General features: G+C 33.0%; 2 protein-coding genes across 2 annotated transcripts in view; one reads left to right on the plus strand and one right to left on the minus strand.

Annotated features, from left to right (window-relative positions):
• The window catches only part of LOC114328390 (E3 ubiquitin-protein ligase UBR4), a 193,332-nt gene that overhangs the window by 54,616 nt on the left and 116,563 nt on the right, over positions 1–22,153 (minus strand). Inside the window, exons 28-31 of the mRNA XM_050651407.1 lie at positions 16,474–16,648; positions 15,965–16,413; positions 11,300–11,518; positions 7,514–9,135 (exon numbers count right to left, since the gene is read on the minus strand). Of these exons, the coding sequence (XP_050507364.1) occupies positions 7,514–9,135; positions 11,300–11,518; positions 15,965–16,413; positions 16,474–16,648 (2,465 nt within the window). The remainder of the gene's footprint in view (positions 1–7,513; positions 9,136–11,299; positions 11,519–15,964; positions 16,414–16,473; positions 16,649–22,153) is intronic.
• Positions 18,704–22,119, plus strand: LOC126885018 (uncharacterized). The gene is made up of 2 exons (XM_050651408.1): positions 18,704–18,935; positions 19,621–22,119. Exon 2 carries the CDS (start codon positions 19,640–19,642, stop codon positions 22,031–22,033), a length of 2,394 nt encoding a protein of 797 aa, XP_050507365.1. The 5' UTR covers positions 18,704–18,935; positions 19,621–19,639; the 3' UTR covers positions 22,034–22,119.

A 22,153-nucleotide genomic window follows, 5' to 3' on the forward strand; every position in this document is an offset into this window, starting at 1 on the left:
GTTTTGTCATTAATATTTTATTCATAAGTGTGTACAAAACTTCTCTAGTTGTTTTCCCACCATTTTTTAGCATTTCTACAGTTATCCCGTCTTTTCCTGGCGATTTATTATTCTTCATCTCCTTGAGTGCTCTTTTTATCTCATTCTTACTGATTTCTGGTTGTAAGTCGGAATTGACATTCTTTATTTTTATTTGTAATTGCTTAAGCATTTCTTGTGTTGGTTTCTGTTTTGTATTGTAGAGGTTTTTATAATATTCTTGTGTTATTTGTATAATTTCTTCTATATTATTGGTCTCTATGCCTTCTTTGTTCTTTATACTATTAATCTGTATGCTTCCAAGCTGTGGTTTTAAGCACTTCATATTTTTATTTTGTTCAATGGTTTTTTCTATTTTTTCTTCCTGTATTCTCCTTTGACTTTCCTTGATGTTCCTTCTGATAGCTTTGTTTACCTCTTTGTAATCTACTGTGTTTCTCTTATCTTGTTCTATTAATGTTTTTCTTTTGCTCATGAGGTTTTTTGTTTCCTGGGATATATAGTTTTCCTTTTTTATTCTTGTTTGTGCTACCTCTTTTCCCGCCTTTGCTAATGTATAGGTTAATAGCTGATTTATTTCATCGATATTTTTGTTTTCCAAATCTCTAGTGGCCGGTATACTCTCCCTTATTTTTTGTTTATATTCCTCTTTTGCTTTCTTAAGTTTTCCCATATCTAGTTTCGATCTATTTTCCATTTTCTTTTTTGTTTCGAATTGGCTATTAATGCTGAGTTTGGCTCTGACAAGTCTATGATCACTACTGGTTGAGAAACGATTCAGCACTGTAACATCTTTGATGATGGCTTTTTCTGTAGTAAGGATGTAATCTATTTCGTTTTTAGTATTACCGTTGGGACTTATCCATGTCCATTTTCTTTGCGGTTTTTTGTTAAAAAACGAGTTCATAGCAAAAAGTTGTCTTTCCTCCAAGTAGTTCATTAATGTATGTCCTCTATTATTTCTTTCGCCGTATCCATATTGTCCTATTCTGTGTTCATCTTCGTCTATTCTTACCCCTAATTTGGCATTGAAGTCTCCAATTATTAGCGTCAATTTAGTTTTCTTTTCTTCCACAGCGAGTGTTATTTCTTCGTAGAAGTTTTCAATATCTTCATCTTTATATGTGCTTGTTGGTGCGTATACCTGTATAATTTTCAACGACGTTCTTTTTAATTTAAGCATAATGTAGGCTACTCTGTCTGATATACCCTTGGTGGATTGTATGTATCTAACGATTCTCTTGTTTATTATAAAACCAACTCCGTTGTTGGTGTTATCTTCATTACCTTTGTAGTACAGCATGTTTCCCGAGTTTAATAGTATTTTTTGTTCTCCTTTTCTTCTTATCTCTGACAGACCGATGACATCCCATTGTATATGAGTTAGTTCTTCTTCTAATTCGTGGAGTTTAGTGTCTTCATTCATGGATCTGATGTTATATGTACCTATGTTTAGTTTAGTCGAATGTTTGCCTCCCCCAGAATCCTTGAGGCGGACCGGTTTGTCGGTGTGGGACTGTGAGTTGTTATCTCTACCCACCTGGGGTAATATTCCGTTTGTTTTGTGATTCGACATGTTTTTCTTGAAGAGGGTTTTTTGACATTAAAACGCCACGCTTGTCAGGCGGGTTGGCGAGTTTTCATTCAGCCGCCCATTCTGGGTCAGACGCTGTTGTCAGCCGCTCATTCTGAGTCAGACGCTGCGCTGTTTTGATTCCATACAAACCCTAGAATCAAGGGGTTGCCACGTCCGCCATCCATACCGTACCGAAGGTGTTCTTCTCCGCCATGGCTGCCGTTGTGGACTTCATCCGTAACCCTGGACAAGGGACCCTAAGCAGGTGCTAGTTTCCCGGGTCAGGAAACCCCTGGAATCTACGGAGGGCAGGGATTGATTCATTTTCCCTGGTAGGACTATCCAAAGGAGTTCCTATCCGCTACCCGTTAAACTAAGTTAATACTGAAAATAAACGGATGTGACTACTAACCCACCGTACGATTTTTCGCTACGTAAGAATGTGTCAAAACATTTTTGTGGTGTTATTCTTTTTCTGATAATATATATTTATTGGTGATAAATGTTACTATTACTACCGTAGTTAATTATTTGATATAGATTAATGAGGAAAAATGGATACAGCAAATAGTAGAAGCAGGAAAAATTAAACAGAAAACGCTAGAAGAAAGAAAAAAATGGAAGAGATGGGTGAATATGTAGCTAAACTAAACCCAAATCCGACACCTAAAAGGGTATAAGAAAGGGGAGAAAGAAAGAAAGATATAGATTAATAATACAAAAATTATGAGTAAGCAAATATAGTATTATGAATTTCTCTATGTTAAAGTTGCCAGTGGACGTAAATAGTAACAGGAATTTAAAAAATGTCGTTTATGTCAGCTGCATTAAGTGATTAAAATGAAAGTAAACTTAATGAGTTCAGATCATTAGGTATCCAGATCATTTTCCAGACATTATCTGCAAATAAATGTACATTCGTAAAAATATACTAATCTGTAATTTCATACACTATGATTGAAAAGTCAGAGTAATATGTACACGTTTGGCGAACTCGTAGACAGAAGTTAACCATATTGACAGATGATTACTTACAAATTTTACTGACGGGTCAATCCAAGCCAAGTGGTCCAAAGGTGGTTGCTTGACTATTTTCAATATTTTTTATTTTTCTACCTTTTAAACTTCAATCTATAGAGAGTACAAAATTGCATTCATTTTATTTTTAAAAAAATTAGTTTGCCGATGACGGCCATTTTTGTTAAAGCGTGTTTCACGGAAAATATGGCTTCGCTCTTTAGCCAATATTTTTACTGAGGTTTGTCCTATAACAATAAATCTAAAACCAACCTTTTTAGAAAAGTATGCTCTAAATAAATTGCCTGTAGCATTATTTAATTTTAAACACCCGTAAGGCCTTAAATGAACCTCAATGTTGAAAAAGGTAAACTGATGAAATTCCATTTTCAGCAATTTTTAAACAGCATAAGGCAAGCCGATAATGGTTTGTAATTTTTTTCTGGAAAAGACATACGTACATACTTTAAATAAAAAAAGTTTGAGTTTTGAGACTTGAGTAAATTTTTTCAAAAAAAATCTCAAAGATGTAATTTTTTGAAAAATCTCAAAGTTTGACCCCTTATATCCCTGATGGGCACGGATGAAAAAATTTGAAATTTGGCCGAATGTTAGTTCCTAATAAGTAGAATAAGAAGTAAAAATTTGGAGTTGCAGACTTACGTCATATACGAGTACCAGGCCTGAAAAAATGGTCAAAAATCAAAATGGTCAAAATTTGAGCGTTTGCGGGCAGGATAATTAAAATTCAAATAAACTGTCTAATGAAATGAAAATTAATGTATTTTCACCAGATTTCACAATGAATACAAATTTATACCGGGTGGGCCAAAGAAAAGAGTCCACCTCGATATTTGGCAATAGTTACCTATTGGATTTTAAGGAAATGCCGAAATAGGTCCATTTTTATTTTTATTATATTGCAACTTTTCATTAGGTATATTATACATTTCATACTACGTAACGTCATCCATCAGAGCGTATGACGTAATCGATGATTTTTTTAAATGGGAATAGGGGTCTTGTGACAACTAAAAATACATTGTACTGCTGTCAGAAAATAGAAAAAATGTTTATTTCACAAATAAACATTTCTTCTTTTCGCTTAAGTTAAATCACAAACAGCCTCCCACGTACCTCTTGACAGTTTAAACATTTAATTTAAGCGAAAAGCAATGTTTATTTGCCAAATATTTTTTTTCTAGTTTATGACAGTAATAAAATGTATTTTGAGTTAAATAAATTACATACATTCTTCTTTTTGTGTAATTTAATTCAAAAATTATTTTTTGGCCACCTTGTATAAATAATTATATTATTGTTTATACTACTGAACAGAGAATTTAACACTCTTTCAAATGAGATAACATACGACCCCTATTGCCATTAAAAAATCATCGATTATGTCATCATGACCAGATGGATGACGTCACTGACGGTGACACATCATGGAGACGTATGAAATATAATAAAAAAATTGTAATTTAAAAATACAAATCGACCTGTTTCGGCATTCACTTAAAATCCAATAACTGCCAAATATCAAGCTGAACTCTTTTTTAAGGCCCACCCTGTATAAATTTGTATTCATTGTGAAATCTGGTAAAAATAGATTAATTTTTATTTCACTAGACAGTTTATTTGAATTTTAATTACCCTGCCCGCAAACGCTCAAATTTTGACCATTTTTTCAGGCCTGTAACTCCTATATGAGGTAAGTCTGCAACTCCAAATTTTTACACCTTATTCTACTTGCTAGGGGCTAACATTCAGCCAAATTTCAAATTTTTTCATCCGTGCCAATCAGAGATATAAGGGTCAAACTTTGAGATTTTTCAAAAAATTACATTTTTGAGATTTTTTTTGAAAAAATTTACTTAAGTCTCAAAGCTCAAACTTTTTTTATTTAAAGTATGTACGTATGTCTTTTCCAGAAAAAAATTACAAACCATTATCAGCTTGCCATATGCTGTTAATAAAATGGTGAAAATGGAATTTTATCTGTTTACCTTTTCAAATTTTATGGTTCATTTAAGGCCTTAAGGGTAGTCTGAAATTAAATAATGCTATATGCCGTTTTTTAGAGCATACTTTTCTAAAAAGTTTGGTTTTTGATTTATTGTTCTAGGACAAACCTCAGTGAAAATATTGGTTAAAGAGCGAAGCCATGTTTTCCGTGAAAATGATCGATACGCTTTAACAAAAATGGCCGTCATCGGCAAACTAAATTTTTTTAAAATAAAATAAATGGAATTCTGTAGTCTCTATAGACTGAAGTTTAAAAGGTAGAAAAATAAAAAATATTAAAAATAGTCAAGCAACTAACTTAATTTATATTGGACCACTTGGCCTGGAATGACCCTGACGTATTTTAATTAAATAAATACTTACCAAACCAAAAATACAATATAATATCAAAATAGCTCTTAAAAGAACTGAATTTATTCAAGTAAATACGACTGATTATTAAAATTTATAAACTCTACCGAACCTAACCCAGTTTCACTGTCAAAGTGACAGAAATCGAAACAGTCAGATTATAGTTGACCAGCACGATTACTCGAATAGTAGTTTATACACTGGCGGGCAAAAAATTTAGGTCACTAGCTGAATTAACCACGTTTGATGCCTCAAATTTCCTAAATCTGTTGTCCGATGGGAGTGATTTTTTTAGGATGTTATAGCTTTATTATTTAAGAAGCTCAATATGTTAATATTGTTGCTAGACAGGTAAAAATGTCATTTTATACCGGGTGTAACAGTCATACTGTGTTTTTTCCTTAAAGTTCGGAACACTCTGTGAAATATTATAGCATAGATAAAATATTGAAATTAAAACTCAATTGTAGCCTTAGGCTTTCTTAACATTTTCTTTTTTGATTCATTTGCTTATATTGGATACTAAAGATGTTAGATACTTTAACAACTAGCCATGTTCTTCATAAATACAGGTTGTTTCTAAATAAGTGCGACGAACTTTAAGGGGTAATTCTGCATGAAAAAATAATGCCGTTCGTTTAATAAACTTATGTCCACAAATGCTACATTTCCGAGATACGGGATGTTGAATTTTTTCTTACAAACTCACAGTTTATTTGTTGCTCTAAAAGCGGTTGAGATATGCAACTGAAATTTGGTAGGTTTTAAAAGGTAGTTATTGCGCATTTTTTGACATACAATTAAGAATTTTATATTCACCATTGGCGTGCATACGGGATGTATCTAAAATATTTATATCACGCCATTGGTGAATATAAAATTCTTATTTGTATATCAAAAAATGCGCAATAACTACCTCTTAAAACCAATAAAAATTTTATTTGCATATCTCAACCGGTTTTAGAGCAGCAAATAAACTGTCAGTTTGTAAGAAAAAATTCAACATCCCGTATCTCGGAAATGTAGCATTTGTGGACATATGTTTATAAAGCAAACAGTCATTATTTTTCATTCAGAATTACCCCTGTAAGTTTGTCGCACTTATTTAGAAACACCCTGTATTGATGAAAAACATGGCTAGTTGCTAAAGTACCTAACTTTTTTATTATCCAACATAAGCAAATGAATCAAAAAAGAAAATGTTAAGAAGGCCTAAGGCTACAATTAGGTTTTAATTTCAATATTTTATCTATGCTATAATATTCCACAGGGTGTTCCGAACACGAAACAGTATGATTGTTACACCCAGTATAAAATGACGTTTACCTGTCTAGCAACAATATTAATACATTGAGATTCTTAAAATAATAAAGCTATAAGATACTAAAAAAATCACTCTAATCGGACAACAGGTTTAGGAAATTCAAGGCATCAAACGTGTATAATAATTCATCTAGTGACCTAAATTTTTTGCCCGCCAGTGTACAATCATTATCTCTACTGATGTTGAATGTTTTTCTAAGAATGACATTAGAAGTACAGAAATAGTCAAGTGTGAGTTTAAATTTTCTACTAAATTAATATAACTACGTTGAACAATTGTATCGCCGTCTCACTCTGTCAATTATAAATATGTAACTGCGTATGTCTTGGATAACGTTTTTGCTTTATAGACAACACTTAATAATATCTATCTCTCTCGTTTGTTATTTATAGAAAAAGGCAGCAAATCCAAAATATGTGCTTGATATGATCGTTCATGGGTATTCTTTCATTTTTTCGACTGTAAGTAAAGTAACTTGTGAAGCGGTAACGATTAATTTCATTTAAGTTGCTAATTGGGGGGTGATCTTCCTGATTTTTTTTTTGCCAAAACAAAAGGGACCAACTTTATTTTGAGCGTAACTTGCTTACATTTGATGCTAGAATTTTTTTTTATAAAAACAGAAATAAAGCTTTTTTTAAACACTTTAAAAAAGTTGTAATGTGTTTTCCCCAAGAATGCTTCATTATTTGGATATTTCACATTGAATTATTATATTTGGAATTTTTCGAACATTAACCTATTTTCCTGTTAGGAATCTCTGCTTTTGCTAAGTATAGAGACCTAATATATACACCGTTTTTTTTTCACTTTTTTATAGGCTATAGTTTTGCTAAGAATATTTTTTTCGACAAAATGCTTACGTTTTGAGTTATTTGCGAAAAACCGTCTAAAAACGTGGTTATTTTGTTGAAAAATGAACATATTCACTTGCAAATAACTCAAAAAGTATTGATTTGGTGAAAAAACTCTATAGAACCAAAGTTGTTTAAAATTAGTCAGTTTATCCATTTCAGGACTTATCTTGGACATATATTTTTTCACCCCCGTGTTGGGGTGAAACTCACCCCCAGGGCAAAAATTACACATCGGCACCATATCACTTTTTTGCCGTGAAAGAATGTACTATATACCAAATGAATTTTTATAATTTATAATAAAAATTAAAATCATCTCACCTGTGTTTCCTGTCATAAGCCACCAATTCTTTCCGCGACACCAACACCTTCTGTATAATTTTGCTGAGCTCCTCAAACGAAGTCTTGCACTCATTACAGTATTGTTGAGCCAGCATTTGTATTGTTTTGTTCACTTTCAACTGGGCTCCAGCACCAGCAGCTGCTGCTGCAGCGCCACCTGCAGTCGGTGCCGACGAAGTCGAAACAGCATCTTCTTTTTTATCGGGTCTGTGCTCTGTAATCTTAACAACCAGCGATTCCAAAGTAGGTTTATTCGCGATGAGTTGTTTGTAAACTCTATCGGCTTTTTCCAAAAAAGAATTTATACTAGAAACGGTCTTTTTGCGATCTTCGTCGCTTTCTATAGGCTCCACAGCGCAACAAGGTTTCGCCAGTAAGCTAAAGTCGAACTTAGCATATTTGCAGAATCCACATGCATGGCACAGGAAAGGATCCTTTTCGTCGTAGTTGATAGCACGACATTTGTGACATTGGAAAACATTTTCACCACAGTTGGCGCATACTCCTGGGTTAGCCGGTACCGAGGCACTACATCTCGGACACTGTAACGTTTCGGATGAAGCCTGAATGTTTTCATAAAAATCTGCGTACTCCACCATTAAATTGCAGGCTACAATTGGTAGAGGAAACTCGATTTTAACTTCAGTTTGACCAGATTGTAAAGTAACCTTCTTTGCTTTATGCCATAGTGCAGGTTTATTTTTAAGCTCAACTACTGCTTGTACAGATCTATTGTTATAGTAAATATTGACTGTTCTAACCATCTTCGTTCGTTTTAAATCTGCTATTCTTATAGTGATTTTACTAATTGTGTGACTGGACAGTAGCTTTACGATTTGTGTAGTTGTTGTAAACTTTGAATCAATCTTGATTGAACTCAATTTAATGACAGTAAACGAAACTTCTGGGTTGTTACAAACAAGGCAAGGTTCTGATTCCAAGTAATATCCATCCAGATCTACAAATTGGCCCATGTGAGCATATAGGTTTGCATTTGGGTGATGTGCTAACATTTCGTTCTGTGCTTTAAGAACACTGAATGCTCGTTCGACATATTCGGGAATAGCTTCAACACCTTCGGTTTTCTCCGTATATCTCAGTGAAAAGTAACCGAGCAAATCGACGAACTGGGCAGCTTTTCTCCCATAAGCCGGTAGCAATGGCCATAACTGCCACAAAAGGTCTAGTATGGCTTCTTGATCTTTAGGTTTACAGTTTTTATAAATGGCTAGCGTCAACGCATGCGCCTGCCATCTTACAGAGGTTATATTAGTTTCTAGCATAAATGTCTTTACAAAACGCGCAAACACTTCTTTAGATATATGCTTGGTGATCTGTTCTACTAAAATTACAGAGTTAGATTCTTCGAACACGGCTTCGGTACTAGAATCGTCAGACTTTTCTCGATCTTTCCTGGAGGCTGTTTTCGATGGATCGGGCTTCTTTGCCGGTGAGTTAACTACTATTGCGCTTTGAAGAAGCTGAAGAACGGTAGGTGCAACACCATCATCCAAAAGAAAACTGATACGTATCAAGAATTGGATTACGTCTTCTTCTTTTATGCAGAAGCGTTGCCAGTTACCGGTGCGACTTTGAGCGACCTGAAAATATTTAAAGTGAATGCTAGAAAGATAGCAATACATAAATTATATTATAGGGTGGAAGGCACTTTTGGAATACAATTATTTCTGTCGTTGTTTTAAAAAATTGTAAAAAACTCTGAGACCCGTCTATTTTTATATTATATCAATGTGAGGTTTTTAAACATAAATTTAAATGTGCAGAGTGATTCACGCAATCCTAGCATAGTGCGCAAGGTTTATTTTTAATGGAACAACCTATATACTATTTTAATATTTTTAAAAGTTGCTTAACAATATGAGTTTAACGAACTGTATAATATAGGGTGTTTTATGAACAATACAGGGTAAAATTTCGAAATTATAAAGTATGGAAACCACTTATCTTTTAAATTCAAATGGGTGCTTTATAAACATAAATTTAAATATACAGGGTGATTCACGTAACTCTAGTAATGTCCATGATCTTTAGTTTTAATAAAATACCCTGTATAAAGATTGTGAGAGATATGTATGAGGGAGTAATGACTAGTGTTAGGACAGGTGTTGGAGAGACTGATAAATTTCAGGTGAAAGTAGGATTGCACCAAGGCTCGGTGCTTAGTCCTTATTTATTCTCATTAGTTTTGGACCAGATAACAGCGAAACTACAGGGTAGCATTCCATGGTGCCTAATGTATGCTGATGATGTCGTGTTAGTAGGAAATAATGAAAGAGACTTAGAACAAAAACTGGAACAGTGGAGGCAAGCTCTGGAGGAAAAAGGTTTAACACTTAGTAGGACCAAAACAGAGGATTTGTAATGTTCATTTAAAGATAGAGTTACTACAAATAAAATGGTATCTTTGGATGGTGAAATGATCGTGAAAAGCAATAGTAAGTACCTAGGATCGGTATTATAGAGTAATGGAGAAATAGATGGAGATACATGCGCAGTAGAATTAGGGCTAGATGGATGAAGTGGAAAGAAGCGAGTTGGGTGTTGTGTGACAGAAAAATTCCAATGAAGCTGAAGGGAAAATTCTATAAAACAGCCATAAGACCGGCTGTGATGTACGGAACTGAATGTTGGGCAGTGAAAAAGAACGAGGAACAACGAATGCATGTGGCGGAACTGAGAATGCTTAGATGGATGAGTGGAGTGACAAAGAAGGATAAAATTAGAAATGAGTATATTTGGGGAAGTCTAGGTGTGGCACCAATTGATGACAAAATGAGAGAGCATAGGTTAAGATGGTTTGGTCATGTTCAACGTCGAGACGTTAATCACCCAATATGAAGAATAGCTGAAGTGCAGGTTATTGGAAGGAGTAGGAGAGGAAGATCAAAGAAGACCTGGGGGGAGACGATAAGGCAGGACATGTTGGTAAAGGGGATTAACATTGATATGACCCAAGATATAATTGTGTGGAGAAATGCAATTAGGGAAGCCGACCCCGCATAGGGATAAGGCAAAGAGAATGATGATGACCCTGTACATTTTATTTTTTTAGAAGGTACCTAACAACTTCATCTTAAAAAAGTGTATTATGTAGGGGCTATTATGAATAATACCGTATAAGGTGAAATTATGAAATTATGTATAATTTTCGCCAAAACATTAAATATTTAAAATTTTGAAATTAATAATTTATCACACTTTAAATAAGGGTATTATTTGTTAAGTTAGCTAAATAAAAACATCAACTTCTTAAACTAAGTATCAATATAATGGGTTTTGTATTTAATGTCTTGACGAAATTTATGAATAATTTCAAAATTTCACCTTGTATTATTCATAATAGACCCTACATAATACACTGTTTTGAGCTGAGGTTGTTAAGTACCTTCTAAAAACATAAAAATATATATGGTGTTTTTTTTAATTTTTAAAATAAGGGCACAAATAATTTTATTCCATAAGTAGCTTTCAAAAATATAAAAATATATAGGGTGTTCCATTAAAAATATTGCTTTTAGACTATGCTAGACTTGTGAATTATTTGTGTTCTTGTGCTATATTTTAGACTATGCGTGAATCACCCTGTACATTGATATTTATGTTTAAAAATTTCTTTTTATCGTAATTATTACAGGTCACGAACAAAGGTAATGGCAAGAGAGTGGTATTCTACAAATCATCTAACCATAAATTAAAAACTAAAATACTGTTCGCAAAAGATAAAAACTAGTATTAGTAACTTACCTCAACACAATATTTCAAATGTTCAATTAATTCAACCAGGGCATCATACGGCAGGCTCAAAGCATGCTGAATGTCAGTAGCAGGTTGGTATCCAGCCTTGGTACAGCATTCCATTACTCTCTTCATATGGTTTCTTAATCCGTGTAAGTCTCTCAATTGCCTATATGTTTCCTTATTTCCACAAATGAACATGAGTAATTTACGTACTTGTCTTCTTACCTACAGTAAAAGAAAAACATATATTACGGATGTATTATTTTGTTTATTTATAAATAAGAAACGGCTGTACCCATTTTAATGACATTTGGATTTTCGGATTCGTCTCAGGCAGAAATAGCAGAATTACTATTAAAATATCGTAAAAGTTGGCAAAAAAAAATTAATCTTAAATTTAGGGGTATTTTTTATGAGTTGGTAATACTGCAATAACTGTCAAGTCGGTAAAAATTACTAATGGTCTAAGAGCTAGCAACGTTTTCGAGAAACTATTTTAAGACAGCTGAATATATTAAACAGTGCTACCAAATCCTTGTTGTGTGAATCTTTAATTTTATCAAAATTAAATTATTGCGATGTGCTTTATAACTCATGCCTTACTGAGACTGATTCTAGGAGAATACAGAAATTACAAAACTCCTGTTTGCGATTAATTTTTGGAATTAGAAAGTATCAAAGTATTAGCCATACTTTTACTTTAAATAAGTGGTTAAACATGAAAGACCGCAGAAAACTTCATGCTTTATGTTTCTACCATAAGATTCTTCGGGAAGGGGTACCTCCTTACCTATACAATAGAATAACTTATAGAACTGATGTCCATAACCTTAATCTAAGACATAGGAACACTCTCTCTTTACCACGTCACGTAACGCATTTTTTCAAACGCTCATTTTCTTTTTCAATTGCGAGTCATTTGAATAATTTTGATTATGATATTCGTACATTATCCGGACATAGTTTTAAGGAAAAAATGTTTAAATATTTGTTATCTGAGCAGTAATGCCAAGCCTACGATTTTTAGAGTACCTAATTTGCATACTATCTAGTAGTATCAGTATACAGTAGGAAAAATGAAAGAATACCCATGAACGAACATATAAAACACGCTGTATTTTCCTGTCACCGTGTCACACAAAAAATTGGCCAGCGCAAGAACATGTAATAATAATTATTACATGTACTTGCGCTGGGCAATTTTCTTTGTGACACGGTGACAGGTAAATACAGCGTGTTTTATATGTTCGTTCATGGGTATTCTTTCATTTTTCCGACTGTATGTAAGTATATTTATATACAAAATATAGTTTTTCGCCCTTCTATTAGGAAATGGGGGTTAGGTGGAAGAGCAGCTGTACATTGCTGTCCTTCAATGATGTACAAGCTGAACCTCGCCCTACAGACCAATTAATATTTTTGTTTTGTTGTATAATTTTTGGAATACTAATAAAGACATTTATTATTATTATTATTATTATTCTTTCATATATTGTTCCCTATGCTTCCTCGAACACCGTACCGGCCATCTGGCTGCTGATACAGGTTGCGTTCATTACTGCGCAGCACACCTGTACAGGTAAATACAAAATCAGGGTGATTGATTAGTGTGATTCGCGGTGTGCAAGTACTTGGAAGGGAATTGAGAAACGATCGTGCGCGAATAGCGGATAAATATTGCAACTTTCTTAAATAATTCATATTGTCAATTGAAATTGTCAAATTGACGTACATTTCATATCTACTGTCATTGAAGAAGAAAAATTATATGTTGCTCCACAATATTGATATGATATGCAATTATTATATAAAGGTAAATTTAATTAATTGTATTTTGCTTGCAGTACTGCATTTTAATAACTAATTTTATTTACTACATACAATTGTTTACGTTTTAATACCATAACCTGAATCTTATTTTTTCTTCTTATTATTTTTTTGGACTATGGCCTTGACAATTATCCAGCAACCAGGACTAATTTAATTGGCCAATATAATTAAAAGTGCGAATAAAAGTACAGAGCGTAGAAATAGAGATCGCTTTGCCGAACTTGCACGGTCCAAATAAAGCTTAGTAGATCCGCTATAGTAATAGATAGCAATAAAAGTTAATAACAAAACTTGTAGCCAACTTTGAACTTCACATTACAAAATTAGTTAGAATGTTATAGGGTGTTCGATATCATAGTGGCAGACCAAACTTATGTTTTTTTAAATGGAACACCCTATATTTTATTTTATATTCGAAATCCTGTTAACTTCTCCATCACAAAAATATAAAGGTTTGTTATGTTATACAGGGTATTTACGAAGTTATATTTAGTTATAACCAATGTTCTACGAAAATCGTAATAAGTTCAGCTACCTGTATAAATGAAAATAAGCACAACAGCAATGGTTTATTGGTGCCATATTTTTTTGTTGATTGTCAAAATTTATAAAAATGGTTGATATTGCTAATTTTCTTTATATCGAATACAGGATGAGTCAAAACGTAAGTACATTATTTTCTCAGTAATTTTAAATAGAACACCTTAAAACTTGCTCTGAAAAATGAAAATATCTCGAAAACTAACAAATTTAGGCATAGGGAATATTATACAAAAATTAAAGTACGGTAATGATACTTTTCGATGGTGATATAAAATACAGGGTGTTCCATTTAAAATTTCTGAAAAAAGAATGTACTTGCGTTTTGACTCACCCTGTATTCGATATAACGAAAATTAGCAATATCAACCATTTTTATAAATTTTGACAATCAACAAAAAAATATAGCACCAATAAACCATTGCTGTTGTGCTTATTTTTATTTATACAGAGAGCTGAACTTGTTACGTTTTTCATAAAAAATTGGTTATAACTTTGTAAAAGCCCTATACAGGGTGTCCCGAAAAGATTGGTCATAAATTATACCACACATTCTGGGGTCAAAAATAGTTCGATTGAACATAACTTACGTTAGTACAAATGTGCTCATAAAAAAAGTTACAGCCCTTTAAAGTTACAAAATGAAAATCGATTTTTTTCAATATATCGAAAACTATTAGAGATTTTGTATTGAAAATTGACATGTATTATTCTTGTGGCAGGAACATCTTAAAACAAAATTATAGTGAAGTCTGTCCGCCCCATAAAAATTTTATGGGGGTTTTGTTCCCTTAAATCCCCCAAACTTTTGCGTACGTTCCAATTAATTCATTATTGTGATACCATTAGTTAAACACAACGTTTTTAAAACTTTTTTTTGCCTCTTAGTATTTTTTCGATAATCCAGTTTTTATCGAGATGCGGCTTCTTTTTTAATATATTTACATAAAAATTTTATGGGAGTTTTGTTCCTTTAAAGCCAAACGTTTGTGTACGTTCCAATTAAACTATTATTGTGGTACCATTAGTTAAACACAGTGTTTTTAAAACTTTTTTGCCTCTTAGTCTTTTTTTGACAAGTCACCTTTTATCGAGATAATTCAAAATATACCTAAAAATGCAAATTATAAATAAATTTTCAGATTATTAACAGGTCTCTATAATCGTACTTAACCATATACAAATATGTGGTGGATTCGACAAATATTCAAAATATTTCGATAAACACTGGCTTATCGAAAAAGTACTAAGAGGCAAAAAAGTTTTAAAAACATTGTGTTTAACTAATGGTGCCACAATAATAATTTAATTGGAACGTACACAAAAGTTTCGGGGGGTTTAAAGGAACAAAACCCCCATAAAATTTTTATTGAGTGCACAAATTTCACTTTAATTTTTTTATAAGATGTTGCTGCCATAAGAATGCCACATGTCCATTTTCAATACAGAATCTCTAAGAGTTTTCGATATATGAAAAAAAAATCGATTTTAATTTTGTAACTTCAAAGGGCTGTAACTTTTTTTGTGTGCATTATTGTATATAGGTAAGTGAGGTTCAATCAACTCATTTTTGACCCCAGAATCTGTGGTATAATTTATGACCAATCTTTTCGGGACACTCTGTATAACATAACAAACCTTTATATTTTTGTGATGGGAAAGTTAAGAGAATTTCGAATATAAAATAAAATATGGGGTGTTCCATTTAAAAAAACATAAGTTTGGTTTGCCACTATATTATCGAACACCCTGTAACATTCTAACTAATTTCGTAATGTAAAGTTGAAAGTTGGCTACAATTTTTGTTATCAATTTTTATTGCTATCTATTACTATAGCGGATCTACTGAGCTTTATCAGACTCATCAATCACCCTTTATATTGAATTTAAATTATTTTAGGACAAAACATTTTTTTGTCATTACTTTTTAAACCACAAAAATGTCTGGCAATTATAGTTCATATTTCTAATAATGTTTAAAAAGTAATGACAAAATAATTTTTCGTCTTACAATAATTTTAAATTCGATATGTTTACCTGTACAAATGTGCTGCGCAGTAATGAACGCAACCTGTATCAGCAGCCAGATGGCCGGTAGGGTGTTCGAAGAAGCATAGGGAATAACATATTAAAGAACCAGTTGTCTTAATATTTTTTTTCCGACGTTGGTCCATAACTAAATGTTTTGTTGTTACCAATTTAATGACCGAGCTTCGTAAGAACATTTTATTAAACATTAACTATTATAGTTGATAAGGTATATTTCAAGAAGAAAGATGGAAACATGTATACAATACTTACAAAAGGTGTCTGTGGTGTCATCATATAATCACAGAGATGCTTGTACCATGACACATGGAACGCGGCACTGATAGGCTCTGAAACATCCGAATGCCTGTGCACTTGGTAAGGCAACCTCAAAGCTATTTCTGTCAAAAGTTGTGGATATGTATGGAATACGTCTTGATTGTCTTTAACAAACTGCCTCTGGAAAAATGGTGTCATATCAGGTGGCGGATGAGGCAATCGTTCTTTAAGAAGATTTCCTGTGATGCTGACCGAATCATCCTCATTTGTAGAGTTTCGCCAGTAGCTCAACAAAGCTTGAAGGAGTTTATTGCAGTAGTTGATAATGTCAGCTTTGTGAAGAGCTGTTGCTGTGGTGCGAGAAACAAAGGTAGTGCTGTCTGGTATTGGGGTTTTGCTAGATGTTGACGTTGATGATGTTTTACATCTTTGCATTAATACACCTGGAATAAAAATCGGTAGATATTTATATCGTTCAAAAATAGAAATATATATGAACTTACTGAGTAATCGCAAAAGTATCAACTGAACTTCGCGTTGGGTGGTTCGTGTGCAAACGTCAGCAAAATTATCATTTGTTAGTTGTAATTCACTTATTATTGTTGTTAAAAGTGAATTTAAACATACTCGGTCTCGCTCAGAATGGCCATCGATATCTGCAGTTAACTGGAGTACCACCTAAAAATAATATACAGCTTTATAGTATATAATTTGGTTATTGACTTTAGAAACTATAACTCATACATTGAATTACATTACAAATTTTACCAGGTACATTGAAACTAACACAATAAAAATGGAGAAAAAACACTAAACAGTTGTCGAGCTATTGATGATAATGATGAAAACAGGAAAATAATTATGGATACAAAATATTATACTCTCATGCGGCATTGGTTAGTATTCGGATCGTGATAAGGTCGAAAGACTCTTCTGAAGATTTTTCTCTCAAGACATCAAGAGCTTTCTTTCCAGTGTTTTTATCAGTGTCCACGTCTCACACCCATACATGAGCCCCGGTCTAATGACTGTTTTATACAGGGTGTCCCGAAAAGATTGGTCATAAATTATACCACACATTCTGCGGTCAAAAATAGTTCGATTGAACCTAACTTACCTTAGTACAAATGTGCTCATAAAAAAAGTTACAGCCCTTTGAAGTTACAAAATGAAAATCGATTTTTTTTCAATATATCGAAAACTATTGGAGATTTTTTATTGAAAATTGACATGTATCATTCTTATGGCAGTAACATCTTAAAACAAAATTATAGTGAAGTTTGTCCACCCCATAAAAATTTTATGGGAGTTTTCTTCCCTTAAACCCCCCCATACTTTTGTATACGTTCCAATTAATTCATTATTGTGGTATCATTAGTTAAACACAACGTTTTTAAAACTTTTTTGACTCCTATTATTTTTTCAATAAGCCAGTTTTTATCGAGATGCGGCTTCTTTTTTAATATATTTACATCAAAATTTTATGGGGGTTTTGTTCCTTTAAACCCCCCAAATGTTTGTGTACGTTCCAATTACACTATTATTGTGATACCATTAGTTAAACACAGTGTTTTTAAAACTTTTTTGCGTCCTAGTCTTTTTTGACAAATCACCTTTTATCGAGATATGACTTCTTTTTCAAAATATACCTAAAAATGTAAATTATAAATACATTTTCAGATTATTAACAGGTCTCTATAATCGTACTTAACCATATACAAATATGTGGTGGATTCGACAAATATTCAAAATAGGTCGATAAACACTGGCTTATCAAAAAAGTAATAAGAGGCAAAAAAGTTTTAAAAACATTTTGTTTAACTTATGGTGTCACAATAATAATTTAATTGGAACGTACACAAAAGTCTGGGGGTGTTTAAAGGAACAAAACCCCCTTAAAATTTTTATGGGTTGCACAAATTTCACTTTAATTTTTTTTAAGATGTTGCTGCGATAATAATGGCACATGTCCATTTTCAATGAAAAATCTCGAAGGGTTTTAGATATATGAAAAAAAATCGATTTTCATTTTGTAACTTCAAAGGGCTGTAACTTTTTTGTGTGCACTATTGTATATAAGTAAGTGAGGTTCAATCAACATATTTTTGACCCCAGAATCTGTGGTATTATTTATGACCATTCTTTTCGGGACACCCTGTATATCCTGATTTTTCATGTTCGTGTTAGGCTCTTAGATTTAATAGTGTTGTGGGATCATACATCTCTTTGCTGCCTGAATTCTCCCGTTTACCTCTTCCATGATATTTATTTTTCGGTGATTTTCGCTCCGAAATATTTAAAACTATCCACTCTTTCAAAGTTATATGGGTCTATTGTAACATTTTGCCCCATTCTATCTCGTTTCTTTTGTCTGTTAATGAACAAATATTTGGTTTTCTCTTCATTGACACTTAGACCAGTTTTTTGCCTCACTTCTAATTTATGGAAAGTCTCCTTCACATTGGTGACTGTGTTTCCCACAATGTCACCATCATCTGCGTACGCTACTGAAAATTTTGTTCCATTTACTGCCGCCAGTAGTTTCGTTTTACTTCTACCACATTGTGCTATAAATACTTTTAAGAGCACACAGTAGCGATCAACAGGTAGCAACAAACGCGTTCCAAGATTGCGGCTGCAATTTTTAATATTTTGTCGAGATATTTGGCACAAATATTCGTAATATAATAAAGAATGGCGGTACAGAGCCCAATTTCAGAAATATGTTAACGTAAAAGCACCGTATACCGTCCGGTCTCCCAATTCCGTCCGACAAAGAAATTGCGCTCTATACCTCAGAGTTTCGTCGCAATCAGACGGCCGAGTAGAATTTTTGATAGGTTATATCCCCACTCATTCTACTTTTAGCACGCAGACATTTTACGTTTACTGTTGTCAGTGCGATTCAGTTCATTGCAAGTGCATGTCTTGTTTTAAGCTATACTGATTCCAAAAAAACATAAAGGTAAGGAATACTTATTTTCCATATTTTATAGATACTACGTTTAACAGTTATGTTTTTACTTATTTATTAGAATCTTTCATATTTATTTATTGTAAATATACATATATTTTTGTAATTTTTTTCGAACAATAGATTTTATTACCGAAATTAAAGTGGACGGAATAGGGTAATGCAGAATATCAAGGGGTTCTTGATACCGTCCTAGCGGACGGTATTAGGGATTAACTCCTTCAGTTTCAAACGCTTTGTAAATATAAGTCTTAGTTAAATAATATAATCCGACATATTTTAACCATAATATATATTTTGCTCCGTTTAAAAACCTAAATACGACCTATTATAGGTACAACTCATTTTAAGAAAATTAGTGTCAACTATTAAGTGAATTCGAAAATTCAATTTAAAATTTAACCCAAGAATGATGCATTTATTACCTATTCTAGATTTAATGTGTAAGTTTGGTTTAGTTTTTATTTGTAAAAAATGTTTATGGTAGTTCTTCCTCTCAGTTTGTATTATCAAGTATGATAAAAATGACTATCTAATTAGTAAAACTCATTTAAAGGAATTGGACGGACACAGGAACCTTCTGTCCTATATCCGTCCATGGTGGACGGACAGAGCTACCTCAAACTCCTGTTACCGACCCCATAAAATAAAAACTAATAAAATATTTTTTTTTCAGTTTTTTATTATCTGCAACTATGGTATACAAAAAGCGGATGAAGTATCCCCGAGAGAATATCCAAAAAGCTATAGAAGATATTAATTTGAAACGTTTAAGTATTCGACAAGCCTCCAAAATATACAATGTGCCTAAAAGTACTTTGTTAGATACTATGAAAGAAAAGTACAAAACTCCGGGCAATATTGGAGGGCCAACAGTTTTGTCCAGTTCCGAAGAAGACTTGATTATAAAATGGATAATCGAAATGGGTAACGTGGGATTCCCGGTAACAAGATCTCAACTTGTTGATTCTGTTTCAAAACTAATTCAAAATTTGAAACGAAAAACCCCATTTAAAAATTACATACCTGGTAAAAAATGGTACAATGGTTTTCTCGCTCGTCATCCAGAAATTTCAAAACGTGTTCCACAATCACTATCTTCTTGTAGAGCCGCAGTTACGGAACAAAATATAAGAAATTGGTTTACCCAAGTTCGGGATTATATGACAAAAATGAATTTTTTACACATTCTTGAAAACCCCAAGAGAATATTCAATTGTGATGAAAGTGGTTTCTATTTATCCCCTCAAGAAAAACAAGTGTTGGTTAGAAAAGGTGCAAAAAAGGTATACAGTCGCATAGCTAATGACGAAAAAGAATGTCTTACAGTTTTGCTAACTGTTGGAGCTGATGGTTCTGTACCTCCGCCATTAGTTTTGTATCCCTACAAACGGTATGTGTCAGCTGCAATAATAACGAACATGCCAAACCAGTGGGGAGTTGGGCACTCTGAATCTGGTTGGATGACAAGTGAGACATTTTATGAATACGTTACAAATGTATTTTTTCCCTGGTTGGAAAAGAACAGTGTTCCACTCCCAGTGATATTGTTTCTGGATGGACACTCTTCCCACATCAATCTGCCTATTACTGAATTCTGCAAAGAAAAAGGTATTATTTTAACAGCATTTTACCCCAACGCAACTCACCGATTACAGCCGTTAGATGTTGGTGTTTTTTATCCCATTAAAAATAACTGGCGAAAAGATGTTCGATCTTGGCGTATGGAGAATAACGGAAGAAAACTTCAACGGGCTGAGTTTGCAAAACTCTTAGACAAAACTTTGAAGGCTACAGTCTGTACATCGATAATAAAAAGTGCATTTGAATCATGTGGACTCTTTCCGTTTAACGAAAATCGCATTGATTATTCAAAATTAATAAAACCAATAGAACAAAAAGATTCTGATGATAAAATAACTGAATCAACATCCACTACAACTGTTAATGTTTATGATTCTAAACTACTTCGAGAGGTAGAGATACGTTTAAAGCCAGAGGTTGTTAACCGTTTTAGGATTGCTGAATCAGCGGCCCAACTAGAAGAAAAATATGTAGCATTGTATGATTTCTGGAAGAGTCTTCATCCACAAAATGTCGATCATGATAAAACTTTGGAAAACAATTTGCCAATTAATGCTGCTAACGAGACCATTGTTGACATACACTTCGATGAAAACTTTTGGTTTTGCAATAATGATACAATTGAAGCTACAGTCAAAGCAGATGGAGCATTGGTCTTAATTCCTTCACAGAATAGCAATTCTAGTTCGCCAAAACCTGGTCCATCAGCATCCAAGAACAATGATTGTGAGAATATAGACTATTATTTAGCAGTAAGTTCACCCCAAGAAAAAACACCACCTAAGAACAAAATAGTAAACACAACTCCTTGTAATAGCCCATTAAAAGATGATTCAATAGGTATAGTTTATTCTGATCAAAAAAGACAAGTACAAAATCAAGAAAAAACCCCACTTAAGCAAATTACAACAACATCAGAGAATAATAGTAAATATCCAACACCTTTCAAAAAAGCACTATTTTGGCCGGAAAGTTCTGCAAAGAAAAAAAATAATAGCACAGAAGACACCAAGGAAAGGAAAAAACCAAAGATTTATCCTACAGTAGCTATAAGTGATGAATTTATGGAACATCAACGAAGACTCAAAAAAGAAAAAGAGGAAAAAGAAAATGAGAAATGTGAACGAATCCGAAAGAGGAAAGCAAAAACAGAGATTCAACAAGCAAAAAAGAAAAAGTGTCCTCCAAAACACACACCAGGCATAGATACTGGTAATAATAATACGGAAAACATAAATAAAAAGAATATAGAAATATATTCAAAGGACGATTTTGTGTTGGTTCAGTACGACAGTGAATATTTCCCTGGTGTAGTTCTGGAACGAAGCAATGATACTTTGAGAGTTAAAAGTATGACTATGAATGGAAAGTACTGGAAATGGCCAGATAGAGATGACATTTTAAATTATGACTTTGATGATGTAGTTTGTAAGATTGCGAGACCTTCACTCATAAATAAACGCGGCGCCTATGAAGTTCCAGAAATTGAAAACCTAAAAAAATGAAGTCTTTTTTTTTATTATTTAATTCATTTGCAGTCATTAAGTTCGTTTCAAAACTTTGTACTTAAATAAAACTTATTTTTAAATTATTTGTTTTGTTTTTTGGCCATTTTTTTGCAAATT

Source organism: Diabrotica virgifera, chromosome 5 (assembly GCF_917563875.1).
Source record: "Diabrotica virgifera virgifera chromosome 5, PGI_DIABVI_V3a".
In the NCBI taxonomy this organism is placed as follows: domain Eukaryota; kingdom Metazoa; phylum Arthropoda; class Insecta; order Coleoptera; family Chrysomelidae; genus Diabrotica; species Diabrotica virgifera.

Coding starts and splice junctions, on each gene's coding strand:
- LOC126885018 (XM_050651408.1), top strand. CDS start 19,640: ATGGTATACAAAAAGCGGATGAAGTATCCCCGAGAGAATATCCAAAAA.